The sequence below is a fragment of the Centruroides sculpturatus genome, unplaced genomic scaffold (assembly GCF_000671375.1).
Source record: "Centruroides sculpturatus isolate CEXI.00-Female unplaced genomic scaffold, Cexi_2.0 scaffold1043, whole genome shotgun sequence".
NCBI lineage: Eukaryota > Metazoa > Arthropoda > Arachnida > Scorpiones > Buthidae > Centruroides > Centruroides sculpturatus.
In genome coordinates, this window is record NW_019385264.1 from 213,372 (window position 1) to 228,991 (window position 15,620).

The 15,620-nt window shown below is 32.2% G+C and overlaps 2 protein-coding genes across 3 annotated transcripts in view; one reads left to right on the plus strand and one right to left on the minus strand.

Annotated features, from left to right (window-relative positions):
• Positions 1–7,744, plus strand: part of LOC111636864 (E3 ubiquitin-protein ligase RING2-like) — an 11,787-nt gene extending 4,043 nt beyond the window's left edge. The window contains exons 2-3 of one of the 2 annotated variants that reach the window (XM_023382254.1): positions 6,620–6,851; positions 6,937–7,744. In XM_023382254.1, the coding sequence (XP_023238022.1) occupies positions 6,620–6,846 (227 nt within the window). In that variant the 3' untranslated portion in view covers positions 6,847–6,851; positions 6,937–7,744. Of the gene's footprint in view, positions 1–6,619; positions 6,882–6,936 lie in introns of those variants that run through there. The other variant, XM_023382252.1, reaches the window with a different exon arrangement.
• A 3,071-nt stretch (positions 7,745–10,815) lies between these two features.
• Positions 10,816–15,620, minus strand: part of LOC111636862 — a 7,560-nt gene continuing 2,755 nt past the window's right edge. Inside the window, exon 2 of the mRNA XM_023382250.1 lies at positions 10,816–10,848. Within this exon, the coding sequence (XP_023238018.1) occupies positions 10,816–10,848 (33 nt within the window). The remainder of the gene's footprint in view (positions 10,849–15,620) is intronic.

The following is a 15,620-nucleotide window of genomic DNA, read 5'->3' on the forward strand; positions in this document are numbered from 1 at the left end:
TACGTGGGCAGGTCAGCATAATCAGCATCTATTTCTTCAAGAAATGATGTGAAGAGTCGATGGTTGAGTCCATGACGGCGGATTAAGTTCACAGTATCATAGACATCTTTCAGCAGACGTTCAAATCCCAGCTTCTTTGCACAAAGTTGCTGTTGGTGAATTATGCAATGATACTGGACTAACTCCTTTTGCCTGTCCCCAAGGTAATTTTTCAGCAAGGTGAAAAATTAAAAATAATAATTTAATTTTAAATTTACGAAAAAAAGAATGTAAAAATAAAAGTAAATAAAAAGTTCCAATTAATTTACTACTTAAATAACCTAAATATATCTGTTTTCTTTCAAACAAAAAAAACCGCAGCTTTCTAGCTACACGGAATCATTTTACAACCCTCTTTGTTGACAAGTTTATGGCTTGACGTGGTTTGTAATAATTATTAAATCTAAAATATTTTAATGCAAATGGCTTCCTTTTAGTCATAATGACTCTATTCCAACTACAGTATTAATTTTCTTGGTCCAACTTAATAATAATAAATTTGATGTGAAAAATTTTTTCTATTCTTTGTCTATGGAGAGATATTGTTGTAAATTATTGGTTTTGTAGCTTTTTGTACATTCCTTTTTGAACTCTGGTTAGTTTTTTTCTAGTTTGAATGACATTAGGTTGACGAAACCAATTTACTCCACTGCACTCAACACTATCTTTATCCCATCCGCTGTATCCACTCCATCCACGTCATCCACACTGCACTCAACGTTACCACCATCCGCCTCAACGGACCAGAAAATGTTGTATTTAAAATGATGGTGTAAAATGTTCCCATTTACACGGTCAAAAAGAACACAGTACACACTTCCTTTCTAACAATAACAACACAATTACACTTTAATGTCTCAAATGAGCGAGTGACTCTCTGGCACTCCACAATTGAGCAACACTCTGGCACCCGACAATTATTTGATAATTACAATACTGGTTCTTGACCAGTCACACAGCTACCCACTCTGGTTAGCTCCCCGGTCAGCACTCACTTCACACACAACACTGACTCGACACACACACAGAAAGGGAAGCCCACAAATTTTCCCTCTCTCACAATTTCTCCCTCTCTAGGCGGGACAATCTCACCCCCCATTCTTGGGGATACTATTACCTCACCCACCTGACACATATGACAAAGCTGTGGACTATCCATCAACACTTGCTGACATCCACACACCTGACACACGTTACAATTGAACTTAACACAGACCATTCTACTGTACTCAGAAAATAGGGGTTAAAGATTGAAGACATCCATTCCTTTAACCCCTTATCAGTCATTGTCTCATTCCATACATCTATACTCGTGTTGATTTTGCATGACATCACAGTGAAAACCAGATTATTGGTACGCAATCATATTTTTTGATGAGAAGAAGTGAAACTTAGATGGCCTGATGGCCCATAGGCACAACCCTTAGATATGAACTGCAGTTATTTAAAAAACGAGTTCAAGGTTGTGCATCTGTTATGATTTGGGTTGGGTTTGGAAAAATTGGATAAACTGCCTTTGTTGTTAATGGGAGAATGAATTCAAAAGATTAAATAAACATAAATGGAAAAAAGATTATTACTGAGTTGAGAAAGTACTGGAGATAAAGTTTGGATGTATCAATAGGTTAATGCATGTATATATGTATCTAAAGAATCTAAATAGTAGTTTAAAATATTAAACTATAAAGAAATTATAGTATTCAAAACAGAGTTGTTTTTTAATGGATACTGATGATGACTGAATGTACTATATGGGATGTTTAAAATGTTTTACCAATAAAAAACAAGCAGTTCTTATATTAAGACTGGTTACTTGTCATAATTTTATATGGTGCTATGATTTACTGATTTTGAAGATATTAAATTATAGACCAGTCAGCATTGAGTCCAGATCCAAACCTGACAGAAAACATTTGGGAAGGTATGGTTAAAGATATTTATGGAGGAGGGAAATAGTTTCAAGATTTAACAAGTGCAATAATGAATGTGCAGAGGTCAATAACAGTTAAACTCATCAAGTTAATTGTTAGCATAGCTAATCTTATTATTAAACTTTTGGAAAATGGTGGGGAAAATTAACATAGTACAAAATTAAATCTTCTATAAAATAAAACCTCACCACAACACCTGAGCATTTGCCATTATCAGGTTCATAAGGTATCATAGGCCATTATCAGATTTTAAATAAGTTTAAGAAAATGTTCCACAACACAATGTTTTCTCTCTGCTGTTGTATGAATCTTCTACAAAATTGGATAATTGGAATCTAATAATTAAACATAAACACCTTCCAAACCAGTCCAGAGTCTTGAATTCACTTTAAGAACATTCTCTGTCTTAAGATCTGCCTCAGGTTGAAATCTCTGGGATGGAATGTTTCATTCTAAAACAGAATGCTCCTAAGTAACTTAATTTCTATGACAGACCAATTGGATGTGTTCACTCTTGATTGATGTAATTGAGATCATAAAAATATGTTAGAAATGTTTTGCCATGCATGAAATGTGTTTTTTGTTTTTAAAGTTAATGCATTGTCCTTGCTGGTCTGCTTTAAAAAATTTCCAGTTTTTCCAGTTCTTTTATTTGGTCTGTATATGTGTGCAACGTATCTTACAACTTTCAACTGATGTAACTTTGCTTGTATGTTGTTGTCATAACCATATATGGATATGATGGTGGATTGCTTCTTGTGCTCTGCTAACCATTGTTATGGGCATCTTTTAGTAGAACCAATATTGATCAAATCCATCTGGAACCTGTCATTCTGCAGTGGGATCATATAAACCTGATGCCCTGTCAATGTTGATGGGGTCTTTTCTATTATGTGAAAGATTATATGTGGTTGGATTACATCTGTTTGCATCTGTACAGATTTGAGTGCCCTAAACTTTGCTATTTCTTTAAATATAGTATGCATACCCCTCTTATAGCTTATTATTGTACAGTCAGAAATAGTCATACCATCCTCATTTCTACTTGGGCAAACATTCACGTTAGAGTCAGTGCATCCGTGTTTTTGGATTATATAGCTACAGTATGTGCTAGTTTATAGATTAAGTTGTTATGGTAGCCATGTGCACATGCCATTCCTGCAATTTGACTAAGTTCTATTTTTGTGTCCACTAAGCTAGTACAATGCGTGTGTGCCTTTTTTTCTGATGGCTCTAAAGCAGTGTTTTTCAACCTGTGGGTCAACCCCGTGTACAAGCTTCTGTGTACAAACCTGTGTTTCAACCCCGTGTACAAACCTGTGTTTCAACCCCGTGTACAGCTTCGCGACCACCCCCTGGGGGTCGCGAAGTTGTACACGGGGGGTCACGGGTAAAAGAAAAAGACAAGTGTTTGTAGGTCCTACACTACATTAAAAATACTACAATTTCAGTGAGAAGGCTGTACCTGTTTACTATACAGTACAGTTGGTTTTTTGATTGACATTTAGGTCCGAATGATGGGTGTCGCCTGGGAGGGGCCTGGGTAGGTACGGCCCACCTCAGAAAATGATTGCTGAAAAAGTGTTGAGCTGACTTGTAAAAAGAAGTAATAAGTAGAGAAGTAGAAGTGAAAAACCCTCATCCTAAAAAAAAAAATAAAAGTCAACAGCACTCCGAACCCATTGTTATTATAAGAAGGAAGTAACATATTATACGTGTCTTAAGTTATTGTCGATTCTCCTTAAAATCTCATTTTAGTCATCAACAGTAATTTCTCTCAACAGAAAGAAAATTAAATACATAATTTTTTAAATCACTGATGTAGTTTTAATATGGCCCTAGGGGGTCGCCAGAATTTTTTAACTTGTAAAGGGGTCGCGTATTCAAAAAGGTTGAAAAACACTGCTCTAAACATCACTTTTGTAGCTGTATGGGCCATTAGAGTTGGCAGAGATGTATATTGGGTGGAAACGTGGCTTATAGTATACTTTAGTATTAACATGGTTGTTAAAAAAAATTATATTTAAAGTCATGAAATGCACTTTAGTGTTGCTCATCTCATTCAGCTCAAATACTAGGCCATAAGGGTTGCAGGAATTTACTGTCAGGTTTAACCTTCCAAATGATACAAATATACACAACATTTGTATCATTTGGAAGTGATCTACCGCCACTCATCCATATATGCCTATGATAGCAACATACAAGCAAAGTTACATCAGGAAACAATTGTACAACATACATAGAACAAATAAAAGCATTGGAAACATTGGAAACTGTGTTGGGGGAGTATGGTTAAAGATATTTATGGAGGAAGGAAATAGCTTCACAGTAAAAACCACTTGTAGTTGATTTTTGCATCACTCTTGGAATGTTCACAACTGCTGTCCACGAACATCCAATTATTCTTTTTCTGCAATGCTATGACCCGATCATGCAGTCACAACAATGTATTCTTGATATATGACAGATCAGCAAGGGTGATGCATTAACTTTAAATACAAAAAAAAACACATTTCATATGCGTGGTAAGTCCTTTTTGACATTTCTTTATTATCTCAATTATGTCATTTGTGAGTGGTCACACCTGATTGGTCTGTTGTAGAATTTAAATTTAAATTAAGTTGATGTTGTTAGGAGCATCATTAAACCTTAAACATTCCATTCTAGAAGTTTAAACCTGAGGCGGATCATAGAAGTAGATCAAAAATCTTTGTGAAGTGAATTATATATACTTGTACTAGGCTAATTCAAGGTTTGGAAGGCATTTATGTTTAATTAACATACTAATTGTTGTATTTGTAAAATTTATAACAGACAGTATTATTTTTCAAATGATTAAATATAAGTTTTCATTATTGTTTCATATCCAAAAAATTAAATGACTTATTATTTACAATATATAATATACAGTGGAACCCCGGTTAACGAACGTCCTGGTTAACGACCAAATCGGTTAACGAACTTTTATTTTGCAAAAATTTTGTCTCGGATAACGAACATAACGGTATTTTGTGTCAAATTTTAGTTGGTGTTAGGCATGCGCGAGTTAAGCATTGCTTTTCCGAGTGTTTGTGCTATATTTCTTTTTTCAGTTTTGTGATTTATATATTTAATCAATATGGCATCAAAGAAAGAAAAAAGTCATAATGGCAATAGAAAACGACAATGCGCTATCACATTTCAGAAAAATTTTGATTAAAAGAGTAAGACAATCAACTTTAGATCAATTTCTTGTTCCTTACGGAAAGAGTTTGTTTCTTTGTTAAGTTATGGCAGCGCAACACTTGGGCGATCTGACTAGGGGGAATGCCTTCTGGGAGGTGTTTTTAAGGGAAACTGGCCCCTATTTAGGCGTTACAGACGTGAAGAAATCTTGGAAAACTCCACGTGGCCAGCCCGTCTGAGCAAGGTGCGAATCCACGAACGAACTCCCCGTGTTCAAGGTACGAAGACCACTTAGCCACTGGTGGGTTTTTTACCAAAAGAGACTTTGACTTGAAGAATCTTCCGATGAAGTGCTACCCGTTATTTTTTTTGGAGGGATTTCCCTTCTAAGCATTAAGGTTCGTATATCTCCACTTTCCTGCCATCAACTACAACAAATGAAGGTATTATTAAACAAAGTTTACATGTTTGTTGCTGTAATGATAGATACTACGTTTTCCTACATTTTCATCAAAGAAAATTACTGTATATTTCAAATAAAATGACAAAAATTTCAGAGACTAGAACGGATTAATTGCATTTGCATTAATTTCTATGGGAAAAATTGCTTCGGTTAACGAACAATTCAGTTAACGAACGGAGTCGCGGAACGGATTAAGTTCGTTAACCGGGGTTCCACTGTACTTATTATTTACAATTAAATCAAATAATTACATATTTTTGAAAATATAGTTATTACAATATTATGCAGTCTCACTAATTATAGTGATATAGAATGATATTTTGTATTATCTGTAACAGTAGTTTAAAGTTGTATTCTAATTTAAAAATTACATATTATACTATTTTTATTTTTTTTTATTCTTTTGTTCAGTTTTGATAATATATATTAATTAATAATATTTGCCCTGAAGCTGAATGCTATAGAAGATTGTTGATGATTTATATTAAGGAAGAAAATAGTTTAATTTAAGCAGTGAATTTATTGTTGAACAATTTTTGTGATCTTTTACAAATGTTTACTTTATAAGAGAGATTTGTGTAATATATTAGTTTATATCTTTACAGGAAAAATTAGCCAGATGATCTTGCTATAAGATATGCTGTTTTCAGGGATCCCAAGTTTGATTTAAGTTGAAATCATTATAAATTTATCATAGATAGTTGAGGAATAGTTAATAATGCCATAACCTTATCTATCTGGCTAACTCTATTGTGTATCAGGCCTGTCCATAATAAGCATAATTGAGGCAACTGTACAAACTATAAGTGTTTGGGTATTGTGTGAGAAAAATCCAATCCGTCATCTACAGAAAAACTTATAATATGATTATTACAAATATAAGATTATGATTTGTTTGGTTATTTTATATTATATATTATTAACTTCAAATTTGTTTCATAACTTGTATATGTGCATTATAAGAAAAATTATATTTTTATGTATGAAAGTAATAAATTTATCTTTTTATTTTTTCTAGTGGACCATTTATCCAAATATCTTGCAACTAGGATAGCACTAGACAGAAGACAAGATGATCCCACTTCCAAATTATTATCCGAGTTATCGCCCTTTTCTATTTTTATAGCAGTTTCTCACGGGCAGTTTCACCTATTGAAGGGAAGCTTAACCTTAGATCAAGTAAATGAAAAATATTGGAAAGTAAATAAACCTTTGGAAATGTACTATGCATTTAGAAAATCTTGAAATAAGTAAAAAGAAATCAAATTCAAATAACTCTATTTATTTTGTTAATACTTCATTATTCTATATAATTTTGCTATTGTCATATTCTAGTTTGATTACAACTACAAATTGTCTGTCTCCTTTAAAGTTTACAGTGCAAATATATTACAGGGTTTGAGTAGTTTGACTACATCTAACAGCTTATTCTTATAAAAATTCCATTAATAGTTCATGCAAAAGTTTATTAAATCTTTATATGAATTTAAATCTTATTTTAATAATACAGAGTAATTTATAGCTGTATAATATCGTACATTGAAAAATAAAATTGAAATTTAGAACAAAGAGTCTAAAAGTAATTAAGAATATTAAGAATACATAATTTTATAGATGATTCTTGATTATATTTTAAGAATATATCATCAAATTTTTTAGTATCTCTTGGTTATCTATGATTGCAAATTAATTGGGATGTCAAATGAAACAGTATGTGGCCAAAAGTAATTGAGATGCTGAAATAAAGAATGAGCAGAATAAGAAAAAAAAAATATTATACAGAAAACTATTCTGTAAACATATATTTTACCATCTGGCTAATTTTTTGAAGGAATTCTGCAGGTCTACAATACCACTAGTTGTCAAAAGATGGCTATTATTATGTTCATCCAAAATGTGTCAATTCATTTACAATTTTTTTAAGATTCCAGAGGTTTTACTGCATTGGTTGGGCATGATGTTTCAACCCTTAAATATTTGAATTGTTTAAAATCAGGAGAGCTTTGTAGCACTGACAACATTACTAACAGTTATGTTCTGATGCAATTTCAAGTGACAATATGCAGTTTGTTTTATTTTTTTATTTGTCTCCAAGAAAGTAATTGCAATTCTAAAATTAATTTATAACTTAAATAAATGTTTAACAGGCTAAATTAATAAAATTTATTTAAAATAACACTTTAAGTGTTTGAAGTTTAATTTTGATTTCAAAGCCTATAAAATAATATTTTATTAATTACTAAATGATTACTCGATTTTTCATTAAGCTATATTCATGCTATATAGCATGAATGTTGTATAGTAATTCTAATATATTAGACATATAAGTTATATATTAACCTTAGTTATTCTGTAGTCAACCTCTTAAATTTGCACATTTTCATCAACAGAATATAGGTGAAGTATGTATGACTTTTGGATAAGGCCAACCTATTTGTCCATGGTCCGTTTTGTCACTTTTGCTTACCAAAGGCATCAATGTCAATAAACATTTGTTGGCATAAGTACCCAAGAGAGTCTTCTGGTAAATATGACCACATGTAAGAGTGTTTACTAGCCTGTGAACCATTGTTGAAATCAGCAGTCAGTTGAGCATTTGTTCATGATAGCATACACTGACCTTGTAATCATGCAATCATTGATGAGATGTGGATATCCAATGCCTTGTTATGTTTGTTGTTTGTCCATTTTTGCATCACTCTTGAAATGTTCACAACTGCTGTCCACAAACATCCAATTATTCTTTTTCTGCAATGCTACGGCCCGGTAGTGCGGTCACGACAATGTGCCCTCGATCAAAGTCAAATTAGATCTTTTGTCTATCTTAACACTATAAATTGATTGCACAAATGTCACATAGAGTGCAAAAATTCAATGTTTGTAATCACTCAGACTTTTTCCATTATTATTTTTACTCCATTAAGGGAATTTTTTATTATTATAATAATAAACATTTGAAAAGTAACATAAAATAGTGATCTAATATGAAGGAAAACAACTAAACATACATAAAGTCAAGTGATTTCAAACATGAATGTTCATTATTACAGACATTTGTGCAGCCTGCACAAGTCTCACTATTGAATTTAAATTAATTTTTTGTCAGTTGTGTCTAAGTGGAAATTTTTAGTTCATTTTAATAGCATATGAGTTTCGTCACGACTATATGAAATACACATATAGTTTTTACGGACATCTCTTTGTTATTGTATAGTTAAAACTGTTTCCAAGAATGTCATCTCATTTATAACACAGTGCTTACAGAAAATATAACAGCTCAATTAACAGTAGTTTACAGGAATAGTTTTTCTGTATATAGATTTATATAGCTTTAACACAGAATAGATCCGCATTATATTTAGTGAATGTTTTGAAATTTTGTTTTATGCAGATGGCAATTTAATAATATAAATTGTTTTTATATTCATTTTAGATAACTGAAATTTTATCAGATATATATGGTCGGAGAAAAAAATAATAATTAGATTCTTATTTGCATATTATTGAAAGTATATCGAATTAAAGTATATTCAATAAAACGAGTAGTCCTGATGAGATAATAAAACAAATTATTAGGGTGTATTCTGATTTCATGCTTAAGTTCATCTGTTTATACCTACATTATGCAGAAGTAAAGACTCTATCTTACACTTACACTTAACTAGATAGCAATTCAAACAGCTGGCCGTATGCTTTGACCATTTTGCATCAACTACTGCATTTATTTTTCAGATTCTTGTTTATAAATTTTTACAACTAGCTTATTCATTAAGATTAATGTTTTATTAAATTACAGAACTAAACCCTTCTTCTAAACAAATAACAAAATTCTTTAATGGAATTTAAACTACATTATATATCAGTATTAATTTCAATTGAAGATAAGAGATATGAGAAATATTAGAAAATAATGTAATTATAAAAACTTTATAAATCAATAATTTGTGGTTATAAATCATTGGATTACTTTATGGAGATCTGAATTAGTATATTCTGTTAATAATAATTTTACTTGAATTTATGTACAAAAAAAGTAAGGCATTTTTGTTTAATTTTTGGAAAGCTGTTTGCTAGCAGCATATACCAAGAACATAACTGAAAATTTTCCAGTATGAAAAAATTCAACTATGATGCAATATAGTTATTTGAATGACAAATTTTTCTAGAGTGAAACTTTTTTATAAATGATCTAATGGTATTAGTTCAAATAATTCAGTATATTTAAATGTCTGTTATTGTCAATAAAGATCAAGCATTAATACATTATTTAAATTTATAAAATAGAAAACTTTGGTAACTCATCATCATACTGTACTTTTGCAGCATTATTGTGTAAAAAAGAAATGATTGTTTATTCCAAAATTTTATTTATCCTTCGTCTTTTTACCGCTAGCCACCGAAGGTAGGAGGAGGTATTCAATAAAATGGAGATGGTTGGAAAATTTGCGACATCTACAGTCCCCCTCCCAAAAGTTACATGCGTCTATACGTATGCTGGCGTATCAACTCTGGAGCTTCTATGTATTGCATGCTGCGGTTTACCAGCTTAAAGACCAATACCAGCTCTTTACGCATTGATTCAAATAGTCCTTTTATTTTTATAATAAAATTGTGAGTCTTGATAAGTTTAACTTCCATAGTATCCAATTAGTAATAAACAAAAACACAAGAAAGTATATTATCACCATTGTGTAGTTTTAAACATAATTATTTTAAAAATTATGGTGTGTCACAGGAATCTTATTAAAAATTTAAAGTGTGTCGCTAATTAAAAAGGCTGGGAAACTCTGTACTAAATCAACAATGGGTGAGATTGGAAAAATGTCTTAGGTTTTCAACCCAGTTAACGCAACGTCCTCAGTTGTGGGCTATCGAAAATTGAATTTCAAATATCGATAATCCCAGAGAAGACCGCGCACACTTCGTGCACAATTCGTGCAATATTGCTTTGTCGCACACACTCGTGAAACGACCTTATATCTCGATAACAGTCAGATGCCATTGGCATGCGGTGACATTTGATGATAGGGAAGCTGGCGCTGGATAGAAACATTGGAAATGTTATACAATATTTTGGTGTGTACCATCCACCAGCTAAACCGCGAGGTTGGTGCGCTCTTTTACACCAAGTATTTTGGCTGTGGAAACTGTCCCGTATTCGACAATACAGCACTTCCATTGGAAATATGTATATACGAATATACAATAGCAATCTTATCGTTTTTTTCCCACATGTTGTATAGAAATCTGTAATAAGATATATAATGCGGTTATAATAAAATATTAATTTTAATTAATTCAGAGTACGTTAAAATGTAAAAATAGTCGCGCATGTATTTATATTTTAGAAAATACAGTACAAGGGAAGCCGTGCTTCCACAGCTTCTATAGACGGCACGCCACTGATAGACACTGATGTTTTGTTACAGTTTTTGATTCTTCATCGCAATTAATGGAGAAAGGCAAAGTTTCATCAAAATCGATCGAACAGATTTTGAGAACGAACACAGTTCTGTAAGCCACATAGAAGAGGCTTCCCTAACGCTCCGCCTCAAATGTATTCTTATTTTATCAAATATCTCCAAATTTCTCTAATTTTGCAATTCAAAACGAAATAAATTTATTCTTGTACTGTATTATACCGAGAAACTGACATAGCTTTTTATTTTGAAATCTATTTCGTTAAAGCCGTGAAGTAAATGTCAGAATAGCCTAATAAGATACTCTTTTTTGGAATTATGTAGGAATTCCGTGGCTTGAACTAATAGGAACGTGCACGTTTCACGCTTTGTTCATGCAGTTTACGGCATTTACAAAGTGTGAAACCATAACCATGGAAGTATGGAACCAAAATGGCGATTACATTAGGAACACCGGTGTCCCGACCTGGTGTTTATAGACCAATAAATAAATTTGTACGTGGCGCCATCTGTTACGAAATTGTAGTACAAAAACTAAAACTTTATATATTATTCATTATTATAAAATATTGTGTATTATTCTTTTTATTAATCATTAATTATATTCTATATTTAGATTTATTTTAAAATTGATTAAAAAAGTACAGTACTTTATTATCAATAAACAACAGAGTATGTTTTTACAAATAATCAGATTTCTTCTTTAATCAAAAACTGTTGGTTTAGCCCTACTCTTGCTTGTTCTCATTAGATAAAGAGAGCTTTAAATTATCAATATGGAAACACAGTTTAAATTTCTTTTAAATTATTATTTTTAAAATAAAAAATAAACAATTAATATTTAGTAATGGGGTATGTGCTGGACGTCAGAGGTGTGAGTGAACTTTTGCTGAAGAGCAAATATTGGTTGTTATCAAATTGGAAAGGCCAGTATATAGCAAAAAGAATGGTTTAGTTGGCAAGTTGGATATTTATGAACTTAGTTATGTGTTTATTGATTCGTGCTGGAATGGAGCCTAATCCAGGACCTGCATCTCCGTTCTCTGCAGCAAATGTCTCAAGCGGTTATGCAAAAAAAGGGGGTGAGGTAGACCGAGCAAGTATAATTCCAGGGAAATGGAAAAGCAATAGGAAGTTCTAAAAAGTGAAGAATTTCGACAAGAAGAATAGTAGTATTGTAAAAGTAGTTATGAGGGTACGAGAAATTAAAAAAAATTCATGAATATTTTATAAAGCTAAAAGACACTGAACCAGAGGTAAAGGTAGAGTCCCAATATACGTTAAAATCCATATATGACTTAATTCAGGGGAATTTTTTACGAGTTAATGCGGAATTACAGGAAATAAAGACAGAAATCAAGTCATTGAAAGACGAAAATAAATATTTTCGAGGAGAATTAAAAAGACTGCAACAGAGAGTAGAAGATATACAAGTTATATCTAACAAGTAAGAGTCACCGTCAAATAAAAGGTATGTTAAAATTTGAGTTGGATAAATTGGTTAACGAAAGATATAATAATAATATCGTAGTCATGAATTTTCCGTTTATTTCGTTTAATTATTTCAGGGAAGTTAATCAGTTTTTAAAGGTAAAATTAGGAATATCTAATAGCTTGATTGAGAGCTTAATTTATTTGACTAAAAATGAAACAAAACAAACGGTGAAAATTTCAGTAGACACTCGCTATACTAGAAATTGTTGGCTACCTAAGGTAAATCTGACCGAGTAGGGTTAATCTTTTTTTACAGAGCAAAGGTCGCGGCTATATACAATATGTATAATTATTTTTATGATTTATTGTATTGGAATGAGATATGTTATGTATTGTTTAATGAAATTAATGAAAGAGTGGTCAGATTATTGACGAACAGAGTATACAGAGGTTTAAAAGAAAGATATATCAGAAGAATGACATGGATCATGACAAAACAAGTAATAAAAGAAAAGAAAAAGAACATAAACCCATTTGTTTTATGGCAGTGGTTCTCAACCTTTTTTGTTGATGTACCCCATTAGCCCATTAATTGTTTCTCAAGTACCCCTTATATTCTTGTATGTAAATTTTATAATTACTGCGTTAGATGTATACAGCCCTTATAACTGAGCGCCATTAGAAAACTCTAACTAACTATAACTAACTACTTATTTTACGTAAATAATAATAAATTTAATCAGGTACAGTACATACATTTATTTATTATTATTTGATAAGTATATTATATAAAATCACAGAAGTCATTTCAATACATGCATAAATTACATTTCCTAAAAATAAATAATTATAATTAACAATAAAGAAAATTTAAATTATTCTTTAATAATTTCTAACAAAATTTAATGGGATATTTGTTGCGATAAATCTTCAGTAATTTTTTCAAAATTTGGTTCCCACGTTGTTAAATAGAGATTAAAATTGTGTACTGATCTTGAAAATAATGGCTGCGAATTTATAACGTGCAGAACAATACATGAATCTTTCAATTTTTGTAACAAATGTAATGTCTAAATTCGCTAAATTTCAAGTAATGAACACATGCAGTGACACGCATTGCATGGTGAGGGTACATTCCAGGCCTCGTTGTTTCTAATACCAGTAGTCCAGTAAAAACACGAAAAGCCCCAATCTTATCGAGCAATAATTATAGAAAAAAAAAATTTTTTCTATTCTATAATTAATGCTCGGTTAAACAGTAATTTTACTAGACTACAGGTTCACTCGGCACTAACGGAGCAAATAGTGGATAAACAAGTTGTTTACACTGTTAAAAGGGAAATCGGTGTTCACACTGGGATATTTTAAAGCAAGTTTTTGTCGTTTCTTGTGTTAATAATTTACAGCAAATTGATTAACATACGCCATTTTATAATAAAAGTTAGATGTACCCCTTCGATTTACGCTCGTACCCCTAGGGGTTCATGTACCCCCGGTTGAGAACCACTGTTTTATGGGATCAAGTAGACATTCCAACCGAAATCAAGGAAACTCTCAAAAAGGGCCTAACTTCGTTCCGGAAGACAAAAACTTATGGCAAATTTCAATGGCGGAACTAAAAAGAGAAATGTCAGAATTCAATGATTTAGAAAGGGATTTCGTCAGATGGAAGATTGTTCTCAAAGACCATACCCCTAGAACAAAAAGCATTGAAATGAAACAGCAGAAGCACGCAAAACAATGGTAAATAACAATGACTTGGTCCTAACACGAGCTGACAAAAGAAAACACCTAGTCATCATGAAAAGACAAATTACAGTAGAGCCTCGATTATCCGACCCCGCTTAACCGACACCTCGGTTAACCGACTGTCCTAGTCGGCAAATTTCAAATGTCCGCTGGTGATGTGGCGCTACTACAATATTTGGCTATGTCTTGGCTACTTTAATATTATTTTTACGTATATTAGCTGGCAACACTCATTCGACCATGAAAGGGAGCCAGTATTTAAACGAGGCTTAATATTCTAATTTTTAACGATACAATAGCGACGATTATTATTTTAAAAAAATTTTGTTAGGCTTAACATCGATGAAAATTCAACGCAAAGTAGATTAATAGCGATATACTAATACACTAATTACATGGAATATAACAATATACTACACTAATAATAGATTTTTTCATACTTCTCGGTTATCCGCTCTTTCAATTATCCGACCAACCCCAGTCCCCAATTAGGTCGGATAATCGAGGCTCTACTGTATAGGTGTTTCAACGAGATATGTCAGCAGCAGGGGACAACTTGAGTTAGAAGTCGCACTTGTTGCTCTTTTTTTTCTAATACATGGCTTAACTAACACGACTAGAATGAAGTTTCTAACTCGTTTTAAATGGACGAATAAATCCATCTGAAGAGAAGTGTTTAGTCACTCGATAGATCTCATTATCTTCCCTATATTTCAGAACGTATAGTCCTTGTCACGTGTGAGCTCTTATCTGTAAAATTTTGGACACTTTAAATTAACAAAAGTTCAATTTTATTAATAGATTGGTAGTTAAAAAAGGGGGGTTACTGTATTTCGAGTCTATTTTTTTTCGGTTCGGAGGATCGTGATAAAATGGAAACTTTTATTCGCAGACACGAGAATATTAGATTTGTCAATTGATATTACTGTCAACACGAATGTATATGTAAAGAAAGATCCGCGAAAATCTCTCTTCCGCGACAGGGAGGCGCAAAAGTCACGAAATTCGGTGAAAAATCCAAACGTTTTACACTAAATTTCGTGGCGACGCAACAATAAAACTGCGACAATTTGTTGCGAGCGGTCGATTATTGTTATTGCGAGCGGTTTGATTTTTCTGTTCGTGCGTTCAAAAGTGATTTATTCGAAGCGTTTTCTGAGTTTTGCATCAATTGCAGCCATTTTATCGGTAAGTTCAGACCACGAACTTTCTAAATCTAGGTATTTTTCAACATTGTTAAGCCGAATGTCGCAATTAGCGGCAATGATTTTTCCACAAAGCTCCATTTAGATAACAATTGATGGTTTTGGTCACAGAGACGAATGGGGTCTTCCCGCTCATTTTAGGAGATACTTTTCACCCTTTTTATTGTTAATTTTCCAATCGAATTGTTAAAGATTTGTAATTGCTAAAGCA